Here is a 22,717-nt window from a genome sequence, read left to right as displayed (position 1 = left end):
AAGAAAACAATTTATGTATTTATAAAAAGGTCTAGTACTTCATGGAATGTGTATACATTAAAACAGTTTCTATGAGAAGATTACATGTCAAAAGGTAGTATGAACACAGGATAAATATGTTGTGTAGTTATAATTTATTCTAGATCTAGATCTTCCATATTAGACACACATCAAGAGAGAAAAGTTGTTTTAAAGCAATGTGTTTGGTCTTCTGGTAATGCAGTCCTTGCACACATTAAGATATTTTTGATTTGTTGTCACATCATGCATATAATCTTGGATCTTTGTTTTATATTATCATGTGCACAAACCTGCAACACCATGAAATAAGTACTGTCCATTTCAGTATAATTAAGATTATAAGGAAAGATTGTAACAGTGAGTTTAGTGTTTGGTGGTATAGATAGAAAAAGAAATGCAATATAAAGGCAATTATTCAGTATTTTTGGTAAATATGGCAAAAGCAAAACTATAAATTGTTTAATAATAGCTGGCTAACATAAAAATAAAAAAGGTCACTAATCTTTTTACCTGAGAATGTCAATGTGATTTATAAACATTAATAAAATCTCTGCAATGTTCTGAAGCTTTAGTTCTACAGCTTCCTTTTCTGAGGTTAGATACCCTAGCTTTCTCCACATCAGTTCCTATTCATGACTAAAAGTAACTCACAAAAATTGTTTATTGTCCTCTCAATAATTTCCATCAATGAAAATTCCATTAATTTTCTTACATATTTCATACGACGTTATCTTTCTCTCTTTTACTTCTAAATATATAGTTGACGTGCTTATGATTTTATACAACTACACAGTTTATAAGCCTACAAAACCGGTTTTATCTTTATAACTACATTTTATAGATGCCTCAATTTCATTTATTACAATGCTTTCTCCTGCAAAGCTGTCTTTTTATATCCAAATAAACTGACAGATATTCTGGAAATCTCGTCTTAAATTCTCTGAAGCCCTTCCAACACCATTTTTAGTAATGTAAGAATTATTATAGGGAATGTAAGCAGTCTACACTCTAGAGTTTACTGTCAGTGTGTCACAAATTATCAAAACATTGGTCTTTTCCCTGTTTTGAGTAAACAGCAGTGAAAATCTATATTGTTAAACCAGGAACAGACAACAGCAAAAGACATTATTTTTTAAAAGCCCACCACTTAAATACACCTCATAAGCCATGTTCACACAGCTGTTAGCCAGTTTAAAAACAAACCGTATCTCTGGTGACCTCCACCTGTGCATGTCTGGTGACTTGCATTTAGTACCATGAAAAATAAGTATACATAAGGGTAGTTTCTGGCACCATGTTTTGTTCCTTTAATGAGAAAGGAAAAGAGAGATTCCGGTTCGCAACATCATACGTAGCCTAGGAGCTTACGGCGATTCTCAGTGCAAAGCACATATCATTAGGCATCTTACATAATTAGCTCTTCTGTTACCATCATCACACGAATGGTGAGTGAGTAGTTTTCATGCTTTTTCTAATCCATTTTCATGAATATTATTAGTCTTACCATCATTGTCATTATCATCATCACAGCAAGCTGTTAATTTCTGTATGCCCAAAGGCAAACAAGTCATTACTTACTCATCAACAAAACTACTTGTCCCAGATACACAGGTAAGCAGATTTTTGCTAGGCTGATCAGTGAAAGAACCCAGGGCCTTCCTACAAGTGGAACATAACAGGATCCTCCCAAACGTTAGCATTTTTACTAAATACTTTCATATTATCAAAGGTCTTCTACTCAAAATGGTAGTTTTGCCCGTTTGGTTCCTGTTTTACATTAAACACTCCAGCTACAGTTGCAATGTCACTGCACAGTAGGTGAAAAACATTTCTGGAACAAATGTCAGCAAGGGATAATTTTGAAGTAACCTTCTCATCTACAGTAACACAGTCCAGAAGATAACACTGCTATATAGATGTTGGTAACCTATGTTGCTGTTTGCTGGCATAGTAAGTACCTCTAAAGATGGAAGAGGAAAAAGTTGCAGAAATAAAAATATAGAGCTCTTTTAGTTTGCCATGTTTTCCCATATTTCCCGTAACGGTTGACCTTGGACATGAACTTGAACTGAAATGGGGGGAAGAAAAAGCTCAAAAACAATAATGCAAAGTGGACAATTAAAGGAACAAAAAAATATCTATTGGGATACCTCACCTAAGGAACTGGCTCATACAGGTGCTGAAATATCTTGCAGTGAAGCATGCTGCAGAAGTACTGTGAAACATGGATACTAAAAGAAGTGAGTTCACTTTCATTTAACCTTTGTATTGTGAAATTGTAATACATAACGTGTGGTGTGTTACTCTTTCAAAACTGAAATCTTAAGGAAGGACTTGGAAAAGCACCAGACGCAGACTCTAGTTCTAACGAACTACCAATACAGTTAGTCTCAGGTAGTTAAAGCTTGCACTTAACTTTAAACAGGAAGGTATGTTTTTGTGCCCTGTGTAATGGGGTCAAGGGCCAGCTGCCAAAAGCATTTAATGCCCTCACCAGCAGAAGCTGGAAGTCCTCAACAAAAGCACTTAAAACATTTACCAATCTGCAAAACATCCTAACTTGCTGACCCAGACTTCCAAGAAACAAAACTATCCCCCTAGTAAGTGCGTAAGTGACAGGGACACAGTAACAGACATGCAGTGCTGGGACTTACCATCTTGGTCTGTGGTAACTGTGATTGCTGTGAACTGCTTGGGAGAGAAACTCAGCTCTGAGACCCCATTCGTGGCTTCTATTTCAAAGGTGTAGTTCACGTGTGACACAAAGTCAAGCACTGTCACTGAGGAGTTGATGAGACCTGTGTGCCTGGGGATGAAACGGATACCTCCCCCACAGATCTCACACTGGCTGGCGTCCGACCCACATTTCTTACAGATGACACTGTAAGTGAGATCTTTTCTTCCTCCGGTATCACTCGGGGGGCTCCATTCCAACATGAGAGCTGTTTCATTAATGTTAAAAATCACATTCCTTGGAGCAGAAGGTGGCCCTGCAAAGAAGGAGGGGAAAGCCTATTAAGCAACAGTTGTCTATTTTGGAGGAAGAACAAAACATGAAAAAATGTATTAGTCTGAAGGCAAAAGAGTTATGTTTCAATAACAAATTCAATGTAAAAATTAAAAATTATCTAAATACAGTCCTTGAAAATGAAGCAGGAATAATAAATGGGCAAGATCTTAAAAAGCTGAATAAATAAATAAGAATTAATTCAGAAATAATTTAAGGCAACATAAAAATGACTTGGTAATGTCAAACCTAGACTTGATAACACAAATTTGCACTAAATATCTCTTGATCTTGTGGGATACTGGGGTAGAGCTTTAACCACAAAATGTATTTCCTTATGTCTAGTAATTTAGGCTTTTCTGGTACTTATAATTTTGATGTTTTGTAAGAGTCAAATTGAACAATAAATAAACAGCAGCTTTGGAATAATGACAAGAGGCAAAATTGTTTGTATTAGTTCTGCAGTGCCAGATATTTTTTCTATCCTTCACTCCTTATCCCCAGGGATTTCCTTGCTGCTGTTCATTAACAGAGTTAGGTGGCAACAGGCCAAGACTATTAGGCACAAGAGACAGTTTACAAGTTTTTTTTCTTTCCCACCTGGCACTTCATCAGCATCAGTATAACAGTGAAGACATCAACCTTGGAAATTAAAGGTCTAAAAGGATGGAGGCAAAGCAGAAGAAAAAATAATACTTGAAGACTGTGGGGAGGGATGCAAATATAGTAGTAGCAGCAGGCAGAGTATAAGAAAGCTCTCATCTTGCAAGCAGGTGGTAAAGGTCTCTGTGTCCTCTCAGATGAACCTTGAGTGACTCATTTCCCATGATTCCACAATAGTCAAGGTATGTCCAACAAGTTTTAAGCTGTTATGCTGATTTACTGTGTAGGATCACATGTAAATCATCTGAGACTTTATATATCAGCTTCCACAGTCTGACAGAAGAACTTTACGACATAATAATTTTTCAGATAGGAATTAATGAAGGGGTGAAGGAAAGGCAGAAATTGTTAAAGGAAGTCTGAATAATCTTATCTCCATTTCTTATTAAATTCTTCTTCCACTTAACATATTTCAACCAAGCACTTACAGACACATGGTTTTCCAAAACAATTTATATAGAGTCCCAAAATACGCTCATAAAAATTACATAAGAAACACAGATTTGGCAAAATGCAAGGCATTATACTCCAGGTTTTGATATATGTAAGATGAGTGTGGTAAACTCAACTGGCAATCTCTCGGGTTTTTTGAGCTGAATGAGTTGAATAAGCATTTCCAGCTCTCAACATAAAATCACAGTGCACATGGATTGCTTACCCAGTGGTTAGCAGAACTTTGAAAACTTTCAGCTTGCTTTACAGGTTTTCATGATTTATACAACCTGCCAGCAAGACTTAAGTATAAAGTTTTGATTGAGATACTGTTCAAACTTTGAGTGAGCTTTTCATTACTTCAGGGCCTATTAAGCAGCCTGAAAGACTGTGTGAAACATTTGCAAATGACATCAGCTAATTCTTACACAGAATGTATTTCTCCCAACAGAGAAATCTGAGAGACTCCTATAATTAAAATATCATAATGTCTTTTATAAAAACTTTAAGACAATGAGAGAAGAACTAAACAAGAAAACAAACAAAAATATTGATCAACACTCTTGTAAATTCCAGTTCTACTGTTCCCTCTGTAGCATGAGGGCAAGACCTTGTGCCCAAAGGATGATCAGAAAAATGGTCAGAACTTTACTTAGGAAGGAGAACAAAATATCAAAGCTCCTCCTGACATTTCCTATACAAATCAGGATCTCAAAGCTCAGGAAAAAAAACAATTAAAAATACAATACTTTTTTCTAATCATTCAATTCCGTTATTTCTTTTTTTCCTTAAGATCTGCAATTACTACAGCAGTGACACACTGATTTGATTTTCAAACTTGTAGCTATTTATTTGACTGATCAAAATGGAGCAATTTAGAAAATCAAGCCTATTTGTGCTTCAGAAATATGCACCTATAACTGAAATAATTTGAGTTCTTAATTCCGAAAGATGATCCTGAATACTAAAATGGACTATACTTTAACAAAAAACATTACTATATCTTATATTTTACTAATAATTTTACTATACAGTTGTACCTACACATAGCAGCAAGAATGAGTACTAACTTTCATGAAGGAAGGAGGCAATAACAGTAGCAGAAAAAAGCCACTATTTACCAACATTCATAATTTCAAAGTGATGCTATTTGTTTACTTATGTGGCATAAATGAGGGTATAAAAGCTGGAAGGCTCATAAAGGGGAAAAAAAGTTTGTTTGATGTGGGAGGGATAATGTGAACTAATAAATGTTAAGGTTTTCTGTGAACTGTAGTTGAACATTTGAGTTGCTTTTTTCTTTCTGGTATTTCTAATTTTAAATAACTAAGACCATGTTTTCATTAAAATTATTTTTCCCCTAAAGTAAATGATGAATTAGCTGCTGGATTTCAAGCACTTGATAACAAAAATATTTGGAGGTGTTACATTGCTTTGCATTTTTTTAGTGGACAAGAAAGTTTAAAATATTTTGAATGTGTGAGTATTTATTTGTATATCTATTTGTAGAGAGCTCACAGTTAGGAGCCAAAAAGCCCTGGAGAGGAAAGACCAGTTATTTTTCAGCGTATCAAAGAATCCTTTAGCTGAACGGTATATGGCTCATTTGTACTGAAGATCGATATTTCGGGAACCTGTCAGATGAAAATTATATTTGTAATTTGCAATTTTTATGGTCACAGAGAATATTTTGAGTATTTCCTTCCTGGTCTTTGACTGTGACCTTATGATAAGTCTAACACTGAAGCATTTGAGATACTGTAATATGTAAGTATTTATAAACGCAACTTGCTAACAAAGGCTAATTACATTGATACATCATTTTCCAGTGGTGTGGAAAACAGAAAGAAGGTACAGCCTTGAAGATGCTTATGTCGTCCAAAAGCCCCTACAACCTTAGAGTGCCTTAGGTGTACAAATCTCCAAACTTCCCATAAAATTACTGTGAGGTTGATGGTTCTAACTACTCTGTAAAACAGTCCTGAGATCAGAATAAGCTAAAACTAGCACAGATTACTTCAACTTTAGTTCTTATTATTTATGTGCAGAAGACAGGAATAATTATGTTTCCTCTAAAAACATGCTGTGAGAATTAAATAATGACTGGTCTTAACAAATTCCCACTGTTAAAACCAATGAGGAGCTTTAGGAATATGGAGGATGAGCCTTAATCGCACTTACATATGTGCATAACTTTAAGTGGATCAGTAATCCCCTTGAAATAATTGGTAATACTCATGCACTTAAAACTAAGCATGTGTGTAATTGCTCAAAGGATTGGAGCCAATGTTTTAAAACTGGCTTAAATTTAATCTTACATAAACTAAAGATATTATGACAATGGGTCATCACAGCTCATTTTTTTTTGTTACTTCATCAACTTTGGCAGGCCAAAACAGCAATTACAGTGAATCTGGGCAATAGGAGAGTTTTGTCTGGCTTTGTCAATTTAAATTTTCTATCAGATTCTTGTTGTACTAAATGGAGATGGCATCAGTAGAAGAACCAATACAGTAGATAAAATGCACTTCTCTTTAAAATTTATTTTTTGTTTGTACTAGAGAATGAAGATTGTTATATTCATGATTTGGGACTTAATCCTCAACTGTAAGAGAAAACATGAATTATTGTACATTCACATTTCAATGAATAAGGAGAACATTATCAACTATGTTAGAGGTGTCTGAAAGTATGTGACTGACCGCCTGCAAATACTGAAAAAAAACGCAGACACGCTTCATACCCAAGGCCCCTCATGCCAATTTGCATGACGATTAAATAGCTTTTTAATTGCTGTTAAATTATGCCAGTTAAACTGTGATTTCATGCAAATATTAAGCTGTAATGACATGCAGTGAATCATTTACTAAGATTTAGAACTTGGAACAAAGAGAGACAATTAATTCTAATCCTCAGATTCAGCTAAATTATGTGTCACTGGGCTTTTATGAATGTGGCCTGATTGCTTTGTTATCATTTATAAATTATACAAAGATTACTTGACACATTGGAAAAACTTGGCAGCAATAACCCTTCTGCAGACATATGTGTGCAAGGCTCTCAGGGATTTCCTTATATTGATTTTTAAGTAAAACAGGTATATTGGTGAAAATGATGGATCTGTTCCTCACAGCAAAATTCATGACTTTGGATTTTGTACAAGAGTGAAACACAGTTCAGACGGATAGGCATTTAAAAAAAAATGAAGCTCTTCTGCTCCTTAGATGAAACACAGCCCAAGTGTGAGCAATGTCTTTTGCTTCATTTACAAATTATAATGTAAGAAGTATTTCTACACTCTCCGTGGAGCAGACTGGCATTGATGTCTTACAGAGAAGCAGGCCCACTCCTAAAAGCAACAGAGCTGAGTTTATGCCTCATGCAGTACTTTGCACCTCATCTTGCTTTGCCCTCTGTCAAGGTGAAGTGCATTTTGTCCTTTAGGGAAGGAGAGAGGAGCAAACACAATGCTGCAGAAGTCTAGTGAGGGCAATGCAGTATTTTAAACACTACAGAGTGATGACTGCCTGGAAAAAAACTGGTTGTTTTTTAAGTGAGAACTGTCCATTACCAACTATTGGACTCTTAGAAGTGTGTTATTTGACTCCTGAATTTACAGTGGAAGGGTGAAAATTAACCACTGTCTTAGAACACTCAGAATCAGCATCTGGCTGTGCCCCTTGAGTTCATAATTGCTTTTTTATATACATACATACATAGATGTAGCATATATAAGTAGTGTCACTTGATGTAGAATGCTGTATTACATTTTTTCCTTTTCAGAATCTCTTCTTCTTCTGTGAGGCAGGCAGGAGGAATGGAAGCCGTTGACTGCAAACCAATACTCCAAGTCTGAGTGTAATGATAAATTGCAAACAAGTATATATATAAAAATAACAATAGAGGCAGTAGAGTTGAAGGCTTCAAGCATGTTTCTTGATTTTGCTGCTGGAATACAGTGTTGACTCTTAAAACCAGAGGATACAGTTTGTGACAAACGTAAGTTTGTTGGGTTCAAAATTGTTTAAGTATAACATGAAAAGAGATGCATTCAGACTCAGACACCCAGTATAAGCCTGCCTGCCTTTGACCTTGAAAAGGTGGATCAATTTATCCAATTACATTATACTGGGAAATGTTAGAGTTTATGTACAGAGTAATCAGACAGGGGATTAGATATGATGCTATTTGTTGCTCACTGTGTATGCAGAGAGATCACTGATAGAGTACTCACATATGGCAAAGAAATACAATAAGGAGAAAGAGTAGCAGCAAGAGATTGATAACAAGTGCCAATCAAGTGAAAAAAGCTAGGAGAAAGAGATTAACAATATATCCTAATGTAATTTTCATTCCTCTTATTAAAATTAGATTTCTATTATGCTTTTCTGCAAAGTGCACACTCTTCTTTTACAAAATACAGTCACACGAAGCAAAAATGGGAACTGTACAATTTTGGAAAAGCATACAGTATGCACTTTCACAGAATTAATGAAATTAGATTTGAAGCTCATCATGAAAAAAAATGGATGCTTGAAGCTAAACTCTTAATTTCATAGTCTCTTAAATCAAGGTCCTTATTTTCCATAATGCTGCATATGCAAGTTTTCCAGTACTGAGGAAAAATTCTGGAGTGAGAAATACTGTCTGACCCTATACAAGAATGAAAAGAGAGAGAATAAACTATCTACCTATTCTAGGCATATTGCTTTGTAGGACTTGGGGAAGCAAACAAAATAGGTATGAATACAGTTGGTTCAAAATGTTTGAATATGAAGAAATTTGTAAGGGGAATACACCATTCTGTGTTTAATTCAAGCACAAATCTCATTTAAAAAGTCAGAAGAAAAATTTTTAATCTCTTATGTCACATCTCACATGTCAGGATACAAATGTGCAAAAGAACATCAAAAATGCAGATCTGCCCCAAAAGTGGTTATGTAGAAAAGGCATTTTCTTACTGCACAACCTTTTCTCTGTATTTAGTCAAATTGGCTCATTTTTTTTCCTAACTTTTCAACTCCTTTTATTAGAGTAAAGCATGACAGTTTGGAAGGATTTGGAATTCTACTCATATCTGTATCTTTGTTTATTAAATTTAAATTAGCTACATCTGCACAGACCCACCGAAGGCAGTGAGGTTGTATTTATGACAGAAACATAATTTTAATAACTGAGAGCATAATTTGAAAGCAGTGGGGCTAAAGATACCACTTAGGGAATAATTTGGCCTGCAGATTCTTCATTACTGATGATGTGCAAGAAGATAAGAACACAGTCTGCCTGTCAAGAGTCTTGGTGTCATTTGCAGAGCTGACAATTAGTGAAATAATCATCATCATAGGTATAAGATGAATACATCTGCTGTTACAGTCAATGAAGTACTGATACCTTGCAGTCTAGGCTGAGTGAGAGGCAATGCATGGTGGCGCTGAAGCGAGAGCAAGGCAGAAACTGGAATGTGGTTCACCGTCCTTTATTTCTTATTTCTCCCAAGTCATAGTGAGATGGGCCACTGGTACTTCTGTTGTGGTTGATTTCTTCCCTGCCTCCACTCTCAGTTTCTCTGGCTGACATCCTCAGCAGGAGAGCTCTGGCAGCAAGTCTTTCCTGACAGTTTTTGGCCAAAGCAGCTCTCAGCACCCTGCTTTTGTTGGGAAAGCACTGGGGTGTTGATGCCACAGGGCTCTAATGCTCCTCCCTACCTTATCAATACTAATGGGCTTAAAATTGTGCCCTGAAAGATAATTATGGAAACACAATGCCATGTATGAGTAATTTTTTCAGAGAAGAACTGTCTTTTGGAGATGAAAAATCAATGACTTATAAATAATACGGAACCACATCTGCATAATGCATGAGCAAAACCATCTTTCTAAGCATGAAACTGTCAAGAGTGCCTGGGATGTGTGTTTGTTCTGTGGGTAAGTTTTTAATGGCCTGTGCTTGGGGCACTCATTTGTGTGGAATTATTTGTAATTACCATTTTCCTGTGGGAAGTCTGGAACAACATTATTTATTCCCTCACATATTTTGTGCAAAATGATAGGGCCTTGCTCCAGAGTGAGCTGACAGCAGATCGTGTGCATTGGATCGGGGTGCCTCTCTGAACCCTATGTCCCGAAAGTAGCCGGAGGTTGGGACTTGCCTTTCCCCTCTGAAAACCCTATGGTAAGATTAGACAATTTTCTGTTAAGTGCCTTGGATCTCAGGAATACAATTTTTAGTGACCATCGCACCTCCCATTTGGTGGATGGACAATGTCTTGGTCTATGTAACGACCTCAGGATTACGGAGTGTCTATGACTTTGTAAATTGGCTTCAAATTACCTTGTTATACTCCCAGTTTGCCCAGTACAGTGCCATTTGGAGAGACTAGCAGGAAGTAGTTCAATTCTGCTAGTAGTAGTAGTAGTTCAATTCTGTCAGCTCAGTTATTTTCACACGGTGCTGCCTTATGCAGTGTAAACATACCAAAATTATGACTATACACTGATGGTTACTGCAACAATATTTTGTTTTTATGGTTTTATCTCTTAAGCTTTTTGTATACCTAGTCTGTTAAAATACTTTATGCATTTAACATGATAATTTTTTTAGAATTCTCTTAATAAGAGGACTGTGGCACAAAATGTACTAGAATCAAATCCTCCAGCAAAAGAGCTAACAAAATGCTACACAGAAAACTAGGTATCTTAGAAAATTTTTCAAACAGATTTTAATCATCTTTATTAAATAATAGGATTTCATCTGTAAATACATTAGCTACAGATTTTTAAATGATGCCGTTTGTTCCCAGTTTTGAGATTAAACAGATATAGTTGCTTTATGAGCAATAAATGAAACCCAGTAATGAATCACGTATGAAAATCTATGAGAAATATTGTATTAAGTGAAAAGGAAATTTATGCTTTATGTTTCTACAGATGAGTAAATTGATCAAAGTAATAAAAATTTCTTCTCAGACAGAATTTTTGCCCCTAGATTGCTGGGCATCAGTTTTGTCTTAGTGACAAATTTAGGTTAGTCAAAAATCACAAAATCACGTATTTTAAAAATTATCAAAAAATTAAAGAATTTTCATTATCTCAGTTGTGTAAGAGGGAATAACTCTGTGCTGAAAGATGATATGCAAGAGGGTTTAATTATATCTCCTCTTTATTAGGCTGCACCTCAATTACTGTGTTCAGTTTCGGGCCCCTCACTACAAAAAGGACATTGAATTACTCGAGCGTGTCCAGAGAAGGGCAACGAAGCTGGTGCAGGGTCTGGAGCACATGTCGTACGAGGAGCGGCTGAGGGAACTGGGGGGGTTTAGTCTGGAGAAGAGGAGGCTGAGGGGAGACCTCATCGCCCTCTACAACTACCTGAAAGGAGGTTGCAGAGAGCTGGGGATGAGTCTCTTTAACCAAGTAATAAGCGATAGGACAAGAGGGAATGGCCTCAAGTTGCGCCAGGAAAGGTTTAGACTGGATATTAGGAAGCATTTCTTTACAGAACAGGTTGTTAGGCGTTGGAATGGGCTGCCCAGGGAGGTGGTGGAGTCCCCATCCCTGGAGGTGTTTAAGAGTTGGGTCGACATAGCGCTGAGGGATATGGTGTAGTTGGGAACTGTCAATGTTAGGTTGATGGTTGGACTGGATGATCTTCAAGGTCTTTTCCAACCTAGACAATTCTGTGATTCTGTGATTTTTTTTGCTTTTTATGATTTTCTTGTCTTTTTTAGAGAGCTTAGTTTTTATTTGATTGTGTTGGGATGATATTTGTCTTAAAATTTTCAATTAAATTTGGGGAGACAGCAGAGTATGTCATATCATTTTTTTTCTTTATATGACTCCTCAGTTTTTTGAAAGTTTTTGTACATATTTTCATGAATTTAAAATACATACCCGTAGTTAAAACTTCACATTGTTATCTATATGACAACGATTACACACATTGTTTTATTTCTCAGAACTACAAATTAAAAAGCCACCAAACTAAGAAACTTATGAGTATTTTTAGGGATATCTAGACTAAATAGAAATATGCTGTTTGAATTTTGATTTTAAAAATATCTTTTGGTTATCTTGAATGGAATTCTATGCAAAATATACAAACTCATGTAATTTGTTTTTAAAATACAAAAAGAAATAAATAAAGCACAGGAGAAGAGAATTGCAGACACTGGTACTGATCAGACTTACGGGTACATGCCATAGTTGGTGGGTCCTTCTCAGCTCTGAAGTAACCTTTCTCACACTGACAGACAGAAGTTGCTTCTAAGTAAGTCAAACTGTGTGGAGGGCACTTGGAGCACTTTACATTTCCAGCAAATGCTTTGTAGAATCCAGGCCTGCAAGCTGCAAAACAAGAAAATAAGTTTCATTAATAGAAGCAAGTTTTGGTCATAAGTAAAATCTGTTCCATGAAGCTATGATGCACCTTTCTTTTCCAACCTAGATAGATGTGCTATTTTAATCATATAATTCTTCACAGTTTTGATTTTGGTATATGGACTTAAAAAAAAAAAAAAAAAGGCAGTTCTTGTTATATAATGGGAAATCATGAAAAGAGACAGATTCCAAATGTACAGACAGTCCTCACTGCTGCCTGAAATTTTTATCTAGACAGATTCACTAATATCACTAAACAAAAGCACATCATCTGTTTTATGTAGGTTCCATCTGTTAATAAGAAAGAGTGAGATAACTTCTTATCCACCAAAGCTACTATATGGCTTTCTTACTTAAGTGATGGAGACCTGCATTTTACCCTCACAATGCCTTGATGAGACAAGGATGACACCCCTATGTATTTATAGCTGGGTCTGACTTGCCTACAGTCCCCTAAGAAGCCTCTGACAGAAGAACCACATCATCTGGGTCCTCTGCACCCTGTTGGCATGAGAGGCTGGGAGATGCTGCTATAACCACCTTCAGAGATATAGGACGGAGATGCCAATACCCTCTAGCACAAACTACCGCAAGCCTGAGGCTGCTCTGGACAGCAGCTGCCCTGGAGACAGGGGATGTTGCGATGGTCAGAGCTCACTGCGTCCCCAGTTACTTGGAGCAGGGGTCCCTGCCATTCTTAACCAGAGCATAACCTTACATGCCTTTAACCTGACCTTTAAAGCAGAAACAATTAGTTAAAATAAATCTTATCATGAATCTGCCAAGTTTGCATTCTGAAATATTACTTTAAAACCATTCTCAGACTTCATCACATGTTTAAACAGAGATTTCTTTCTTTCTCCTGCCAGCTACCACATTTACACATGCCAGCATGTATTACAGTTACTGTCTTCTGACTTCCCAATCCAAAATCACAACTGAAACAAATGAAAGAGCAACTCAAACATGTATAGACTGTACAGACTCATATTCCTTCTGACTCCTCCAGCAGTACAATGGAAACCATTGCTAAAAATATAATTTCAAAGATCCATGTGGCTTTTTCTCATTTTGACATATTCAAGAATATGTTCTTTACATTGCTAGAGGAACTAGGCAATACTTCCTTCTCTTGCAGTAAGACAAAATAATGATATTAAAATGAGGTGTTCTTTTAAAAGTACCCAAAAATATGCGTTTTATGGTTTCACTGTCAATTCATATTAAGTGAGTTATTAAAAAGTATTAACTCACAGATAACATACACACAGATCAGTTTTGCTTCTGATTCCAATGGACTGGCTTGATATAAAAGCAGTTTCACAAGTAGCTGAGGGGAAAGGAGTGAAAAAATAGGACTGAAAGAGATAACAGTTGATTGCCTCTCAGAATCCAAGAGCCAATTTTTCAAATGTAATTTTACGAGCTTAATTTTGACACAATAATTTCAGCAGTTCTCCTCCCAGTGTGTTCTTCTGACTTTGCTGAATAGACATTAGGGAGGAAACCTGCCCTGCTGTCACTGACAGAAAAAAAAAAAAGTATTTCTGGTGTTAAGAGATAAGAAAGGTGGGAACAGCAGGGATTTTCCCCTTGAAAGAAGGCTACCAGTCTGATGCAACTGTGATTATAGTGAGTGGTAATTTTCTACTGATTGGAAAGACAGCAGGTTCGGTGCACAGAAGGCGGCAGCACTGTAAATATAGGCCGTAGGTACTGACTCCTCTAAGCTTTGCTGGAAGGATGGAAGAGAGGAGGTAAGGCAAAATTGGGGAAGGGTGTTACGCTTGTCTGCTCCTTTCTTCTTTTCTCATGACCAAACCCTGCTCTGGCTTATCTAAGGATGAATTTTTGCTTTTAATAGCTACCTTTCATACATGTGGTGCGATACAAAGAAGTTTGTGATTAAAGAGTTGGCAATTCCAGGTTACAGTTTCAGTCAAAGCAAAATGAATGCTCGTTAAAATCCCTGCTACTTCTGAAATTCACGTCTGTCAGTTCTGAAATCATTCCTTCTTCCCTTCTGTCCCCCAAATGACAAACCACTTTGGATCAAAAGAAACAGCATTCTCTTTCAAGAGAAATATTTTGTTTAAACTTCAAGCAGTTGACTACTCCAAAATAAAACTCAGGGAGAAGATTCATTTTGAATTAAAAAAAGTAAATGTTTTATTCTGAAATGGTATTCTGTAATGCATTTAAAGCAATTACGGTTTTGATATGGTATGTCTCTGAAAAGAAAGCACATATATACTCATGGAAAAGATGGGGGAAAAATAATGGATAAGTGGATCATCTTAGTTCTTTTGGAAGTCAACCCAAATACATTTATCCATTAAGCCAGGTATATACCACAAATTCTGAGGCAGAGGAAAACTATCAGGGAAGCTTTTCTATGGATAGGTTTACAAAGCTATTGATAATCCTCTCCCTGTCTAATGTAGAATCACACAACCATGATTATTGGATACTTTCAAATAAAAACCAGCCCTTCATAAACAAGATAAAATAACACAAGCTGAAAACCCCCAAATGATCACAAAAAATGGGATAACTCACCTCTCAGGATAACTCAGTGCTGATTGCCAACATTCAAGGTGAAAGAAAATAAACTTACTCTATCAAGATCAATGAATATGAAGCACAAGTCTGAAATACAGCACTTCAGCTGCTGTGTAAGCTTAGACTCTGCTAACAAATACTGTGTTTCAGCAGCACAATTAACAGAAATAATTGTAAATTTACCATTTTCACAGAAAATTTGCGAGCACTAGAGTTATTAACTAGGTTTTTAAAAGCTCATTTAGAAAATGCCCCAACTGGTATGATTTCAGAGATACGTCTCCCTCTGAAGAAAAGAAAAAGAATCTCTCTGCTCCTTCGGCCTTAGGTGACTTTGGGGAGCTTAAGGCTGTATAAGACAATGGTAAGCCAACTGTAGCTCACAGCAATTCCAATTAAAATTTACAGGAAAGTTGCACAAAGGAGTCAATGGTATATGCATTCCATTGTAATTTCTGATTTATGCATAACATTTTGTAAAACTGGGGTTTGTAAATGTTGTGCTATGAGACTGCAGATTGAATTACTACATGTAAATCACTGTGTGTGACTGCAGGTTGTGATATCAAACCATACACAAGCACTAGTTGCTGTATTTAACTTTAGAGTCCTAAACCACATGCTATCTAAAATAAGGATTAGGATATGACTCTGTAAAGAGGTTAATCAGTAGGCTTACTTACATGCTTAATGTTAACCAAGTTCCTCAGATTTTGCCTAGCTTCCTATTATTTCTATTGTTTATTCTCCCGTGGTGGTTTCAGCCACACAAAATTACTTAGTGCAGAAACTGTCTGATGGGCAAATCAGAAACTCAGGAACTTTTAACTATAAATGGGTTGTGGTTTTGTATTTGGAGAATGAAAAAACCCATCTTTCCCATGCAAAATCATACCCTAAGTAAATATATTGCAAGTTAAATGTTTGTTCCAGATGTTTAAGTATGCAGAAAGTTTCATTTTCTATGGGTTGATAAATCAGTATTTTCAAAGTATTTCTCATAACATTTTCTTTACTCAGCCCATAGTTATTGCATCTATCATTTTCACAAATTCTTTGTGCATATGTTAGTGTAAACTAAAATTTAAACTATTCTAAGCACAGATACAGGCTGGGTGATGAGTGGATTGAGAGCAGCCCTGAGGAGAAGGATTTGGGGGTATTAGCGCATGGAAAATTTGCGCTATGCAATGTGCGCTCACAGCCCAGAAAGCCAACCGAATCCTGGGCTGCATCAAGAGAAGTGTGACCAGCAGGGCGAGGGAGGGGATTCTCCCCTTCTACTCTTGCTCTCGTGAGACCCCCCCTGCAGTGCTGTGTCCAGCTCTGGGGACCACAACATAAGAAAGACATGGACCTGCTCGAGCAGGTCCAGAGGAGGCCACGAAGATGATCAGGGGGCTGGAGCACCTCCCCTGTGAGGACAGGCTGAGAGAGTTGGGGTTGTTCAGCCTGGAGAAGAGAAGGCTCCAGGGAGACCTTAGAGCGGCCTTCCAGTACCTAAAGGGGGCTACAGGACAGGTGGGGAGGGACTCTTGATCAGGGAGTGTACGGATAGGACAATGGGTTTCAAAATGGAAGAGGGCAGATTTAGATTAGATCTAAGGAAGAAATTCTTTCCTGTGAGGGTGGTGAGACACTGGCACAGGTTGCCCAGAGAAGCTGTGGCTGCCCCCTCCCTGGCAGTGTTCAAGGCCAGGTTGGACGGGGCTTTGAGCAACCTGGTCTAGTGGAAGGTGTCCCTGCCCATGGCAGGGGGGCTGGAACTAGGTGGTCTTTAAGGTCCCTTCCAAACCAAACCATTCTGTGATTCTATGAAAAGCTGCCATCTCAAAAAGGTTCTAATGATGACTATTTAAAAAAACCCTAAAGTTTGTTTTTATCTTTGTTACCACAGAATATATTTTTTCTAACTTCCGAATCACTGGGAAGCATCTTATTTTCCCTAACGTTATCTAACAGAACTGACTTTTTGAGTTACTAATTATACGAACTGTATGAGATTTGACTTTTGTAAAGCCTGGAGGAAGATAATATATTGTCTTAATGGTTAAGTAATTAACAGGGTATCTGAATGAACAATTCAAAGACACTAAAGTTTTCTACAATGAAATACTAGAGATCATGCAGAGAAGCACTGATAATTTAATTTGCTTCATAAAAGATAACACTTCTATAAATGTGCTTTACTACAGCTTTATCAGAATTTGACTATGAGGTTTTTAAACTATAGAAACCTTGTAATTAATATAATTTTCCTTATTTAATGTTTATGTAACATATGACATTTAGCTTTGTTTGTATTATATGCATATGTAGAGATGCATATGTAGAGCAATTAATGCTATGCAAAGCTCTGGTGAACTTAAAGGAAGTGATTCATGGCTTGCCAGCCTCCCAGCCTGGGCAGAGAGTGGGAGAAGGCATTTATCAAGCAGCTGCAAAACAGTTGATGTTGATGTTCTTTGCTGAGGTACTGAAGCAGACTGAAAAAACTTTAGAGGTGCAATGTACATTTACTGCCTAAAATGAGATACAGTCTCAGCTGTTACAAACAGGATGGTACGCGTGTGGTGCAAGGTGCCGTGGGAGGCCGCCCTTCCCCATGCACGGCTGCATGGTCGGTTTATGGCCGTTACCATCCCTAAGGGCCCGAGCGCATCCCCCTGCCAGGGCTTTGGCTGTGGGGGCTCAGGGCTGGCCCAGAGGCAGTGCAGCCGAGGGCACCGCCGTCCCGCTGAGGCCATGGTGAAAGGCTCCCTGACAGAGTGGTCACGAGGCCGACCCCTGCTTGTGGGAGCTGCGTTTGGCCAAGGGCTTGGTCCCTGCTGCGGCTACAGCTCCGCCATGGCACAGCCCTGCCCTGCCTGCCCATAGGCCCTGCCAAGCCAGGCCCACCTGCAGACCAACACCCTGCCCAGTCTACCCCCAAAGGTCCAAGGCAGCGGGAAAGGTCCTGCCTGCCTGTCCCCAGGGAGCTCCCACCACTACCGGTCCCCAGAGAGGTGCAGGCCCCCGCGGTGTCCCAACAACCTAAAACAATAGTTGGATATATATTACAGCAAGTGCAGAGAAAGCCATACTTCACCGAGATCCATCTGGGAAACCGGACACATTTCCAAACCCAGGGGAAGGCAGCGGAAGGCTGACCCAGGTGTAGGCTGGTGGGCCGCAGGGCCTGGTCTCATGGCATTATTCAGGCAGTGAGGAGTAAAGGTTTCATCTTATGCTGGATGGGACAGTATTTTTAAGGATCTTTTGTATTGCCTAGTCTAGTAAATAAGATCATAGGTTGATTACTACAAAATGCAGTTGTGGGCTCTCTTGCAGAAAAGTCTTTACTGGTCAATGGCCATCTTATTTTGGCCATCTTGTTATGGCCATTAAGTTCTTCCCCAGCCTGGGGGGGTGTATGATGGATAGACAAAAAATCCAGAAAATGCAAACATGGTGGTCATCTTAGTGGTCATAAACCTTGTTGTTTTAAAAAAAAGGAGTATTTTCACTGCTCTGTGGGAGTATGTCATTGTGAAATGAAGAAGTTTTCAAGTTATCAAGTTAGTTGAAGTAAGCAGAGTCCAAAGGAAACATAGGAGCAACTTTTTGGTATGTCTGACACTGTTGGTCTGTGTGTGGGAAGACATTTCTCATGAAAATGGGATTTTTATAGCTCGCTGAGAACTCATCAATCAAATTAAAATAGAGAAGGCTGTTGTCATTTACAATGAATGGCAACCATCAGTAGCTGTGGAAGAGGTGTTTTAATCTTTCTGAAACACATAATTTGCTATGCTTTTCCACCTCATACATTTTTTTTAAATTGCTTACTGAAACCCACTAATGCACAATGAGACTGACATCTTTCATATTTGTTATATTCTGTCAAGATATAATTATTCCAATTTTAAAGTCCTCTTACCCCTCTAACATCTGATCACTTTATAAAAAGGTCAATCCAGTAACGCCTGTTCTATTCTACCACTGTGCAGAAACAAGAAACTGTAATATTATTTTAACCAATTTATATTTTAGCAAAAGTGTCCAGAAAGAACAAAGAAGTGTATAGAAAAGAACAAGAGAAAATAATGTAACAAAAGATGCATATTGTATATTACAAAAGGCAGAATACAATGACAAAGTTGAGATTAGGATATTGCAGAATTAGAACAATGAAGCTATGAGGACAGCCTTTGATTGGGAGTACTATGTGATTAAGCAATCTCAAGTCTCTTCTTTCTTCACATGATCCTTGTTTTATTCAGGTCATGAACGGACTGTGAGAAAAGAAAGGGGATTCACTTTGGGTCATGTTCAAACTGCTAGTGAGACTATGAAGGAGGAATTGCTAGAAACAGGAGGCATCATGAAGAGTCCATTGGAGGAAGACCAGCCACGACAGGTTACAAATTACAGAACATACTGGTTAGTTGAAACCACAAGAATAAAAGACATCATGTATCAAGAAAGCAAAGCTCTGGTTTGGTTCAGTTCCTACAGATGGTAAGGAGGGGACAACAGACACCCCTAGGAAACTTAGTGGCAGAATGACCCAACTTTTGGGGGGCAATAGACTGATTTTCCTTTTTTGTTCGCGGTAAATCTACTGGATTATATCTGTGTGCTTTGGCATGCGCTTAAATGCATGTGTTTGTGTGCTCCAGTCAATCTCTTCTCTTGCCAGTATCTTCTGCCCTCTAATATTTCTATTTGAGGTGGAGAACCGATAAGAGCATTACTTTGGAGAGGAATGAGGTAGAGGAAAGAAAAAGAGGCAGATATAAGGCTGCTTCCTCAAATATAACTACATGATGAAGATAGCTAAATGAAATTAATTGTTCTTTCTTTTTGTGATAATTCTTTTTTTTTCCCCAGTGACTTATTTTGCCATTCCCATATTTTAATATTCTATTGAGGTTGTTTATTAAAATGATTAGAAGAAATGACAGAAGAGATAATTGATATATATCAAACAGTATTTTCAGTTCACACCAATGCACTTTTTCTCTGTATAAAGCATTAGTTGCAATACAATAACTTGAGCTACAATTCAGGTCACACAACATGTTTTTAAATCTGTGGTTTATCAAAAAAATTCACACAAACAAGAACAGTCAATGATATTAATTTTATCACTGCCTGTCATACTAGATACAATTCAATAGCTCATCAAAGAGCTGGGATCTGTACTACAAAGCACAAGTGAATACTATTCTGCATTTCTTAAGGTGCTTTGTCAACTATTTCTCAAAGACTTTTAAGTTGGCAACTAACGACTAATGATAACAACAAAGAGAAACACCTTGTTTGCCACTGAGGTGACTCAAACAGCTTTTGCAGTGTGAAAATGAACTATCTTATTAGACTTTGCTTTTCGCATACAGAGCAATAATTATTCAGTGACTGAAGCTGCTTTTCATACTGCTGCTGCTACTATTATTGCCTAGTAATAGAAGGATTTACAAAGATCTGAAAGGAAGACTGTCTGTCCATATTCGGCTTCCCCTTAATTTGCAGGCAAGACGGGGCAAGTGACAGTGTAGGAATAATACATGTAACTGATGCTCTGCTCTTTGTTAATCACAAGCAGGATGATACTTTCACAGGTTGCCTACCCACTGTATTTGCCACCTTATTTATAGATTTTTCCTGTAGGTGCATATTCTACGTTAACTCCTTCTTTAAAAAATCTTGACTAAGGACTCATTTTTGTATTTCCAAAATAATAAAAACCAGCATCCTAAACACTCATATAGAATTTCATACTAGAATTTAAGAATATGATTCTAAATGCAGAGGTACTACTCAAAGAAAGAGATGGAAAATGGTTTCAATACTGATAAAACTTTGTTTTTCACTTAATTCTTAGAACTAGCTTTTTCTAAAACTAATATAGCAAATGAAATTTACCACTACAACAGGTAGATGGAAGGTAAGAATGTTTCAGCATGAATGAATACAAAATTGGCAAAATTATAAGCAGCTGAAAAGAGACTCATTTGATTGGAAGTATCAAGCACTGAAACTACAGGTCAAGACCATATTCATAAAAATAAAAGCTATTCATAGTACAGGCTATACTGCTTTACAGAGGGTCTGCAACCTTTTCAAATTACTCCTTAAACACATTTTACAAAATGTACTGATGAGTCAAGACAGTTAATTTCTTAGAGAAAGTTGCTACATTGCAATTTTCTGCAACTTATTTTGTGTGTGTGTTTAGCTCAGATATGGGGATCCCAGAGACGACTGCACAGTTTAATTTTGTTAGGTCCTTTTATGTATGCTGTATAAGCTCCAACTGTGAAAAATACTCGGGCTAAAAACAAAACAAAAAGCAGCTTTCATGATGCTTAGATACGTCTGGAAGAAATTAGTGATTATCCTCTGACTAGCGAAGATGTGTCAATGATTTGAGAGAAACTTATTTGTTTCTGGCATCTAAGTCAATAAAAAGGCTGCCTAGGTAAAAAACAGAAGCTATTAGAATGGGAAGACTCCAGTTTTTAACTGCACAGAGACTGCACTACCACATTACTGCTTTACTGGCATTATCACAAGGAGCCAGCATTAAAAAACCACACATGACCTTTGCAAACTTTGGCTCAAAGTTTTCAAGCAGGACCACCAAAGCCGGTTCACTATTTATAGGGACAATTATCTCTGATTCCTCCATGCAGTGAAAACCTATGTGCCTAGATGTCTGTATGTGGCCATAAAGACTTGTTAATTGGTAAAGGTGGTAAAGGTAAAATCTAGTCCCTAATTTCCACGGCTGTTGCTGATCTCTGTCAGCAGTTTCTGGCAGGGACACTGATGCTGGAAGGTCCTCATCTGGTACACTGTCATGAAGTTGTCTCACTGATCTGCAAAGCACCAATAATACATAGGCAGGCTGTTATTAGCCACAGAATAAAAACACACTACGGTTATATTTGTGGAATTGAGAAGAACAAAAAGTCAACATGTTGCACAGAAATGGCAAGTGACAAAAATGGCTGGAGGACTGGGGTACTTTATTAGTGATGGAAGAAGAGAGATGAAAACAACAGAGACAACAGAGAGGAAGAAAAGAGACAAAACCAGCTCCCTGAACAGGCAAGCAACTATTTTTCGCTGCTTTGTGCTACTGGGTCTGTTGTAGGGACCCCTGAAATCTAATAAATTTTTTGAGGTGGGAACTACACATACTCAAATGCACTGCTCCTTACCCAAATTAGTCTTTATTCCTGTTGATATCTTACGGATAGACCCCATATAAAATCCACAATTAGACAGACTTCATAAATCTTTAAAGGAGATGGTACAAATACTATTTTCTACCCTGCATAATTTTTAAAGGAATATCACTGTGCTTTAGAAAGATAGTGAACAAAAGAAATCAGTCTGGCTAATTAAGACACACAATAGAAATGGTAATCAAGAATGGTAATCAAGAAGTGACAGAAGTGAAAAAGAAGGGAAGCAATTTCCTGCAATATACTAATGCACACTCCTGGGATCAGGAAGGTCTGCAGGAAAGAATGGAAGGAAAAGATCACTGCACCTCCAAGCAGCCATCTCCAGCATCTCCAGTAACCACCTTTAACTTAGAAAAGCAGGAGAAATGTAACCCTGAGAACACTTCAGGGCAATGCGGCTCTGGAGTAAGTGGCAGAAG

At 37.6% G+C, this 22,717-nt stretch overlaps 1 protein-coding gene across 3 annotated transcripts in view; it reads right to left on the bottom strand.

The window, feature by feature from the left end:
* The window catches only part of EPHA6 (EPH receptor A6), a 528,684-nt gene that overhangs the window by 252,018 nt on the left and 253,949 nt on the right, over positions 1–22,717 (bottom strand). For all 3 annotated transcript variants that reach the window (XM_074812331.1, XM_074812313.1, XM_074812322.1), the window contains exons 4-5: positions 12,310–12,465; positions 2,676–3,011 (exon numbers count right to left, since the gene is read on the bottom strand). In XM_074812331.1, coding sequence (XP_074668432.1) covers positions 2,676–3,011; positions 12,310–12,465 — 492 coding nt within the window. The remainder of the gene's footprint in view (positions 1–2,675; positions 3,012–12,309; positions 12,466–22,717) is intronic.

The sequence above is a fragment of the Strix aluco genome, chromosome 2 (genome assembly GCF_031877795.1).
Source record: "Strix aluco isolate bStrAlu1 chromosome 2, bStrAlu1.hap1, whole genome shotgun sequence".
In the NCBI taxonomy this organism is placed as follows: domain Eukaryota; kingdom Metazoa; phylum Chordata; class Aves; order Strigiformes; family Strigidae; genus Strix; species Strix aluco.
The sequence above is the reverse complement of the archived record's forward strand: the minus strand, read 5'-3'. Positions and strand labels throughout refer to the sequence as shown.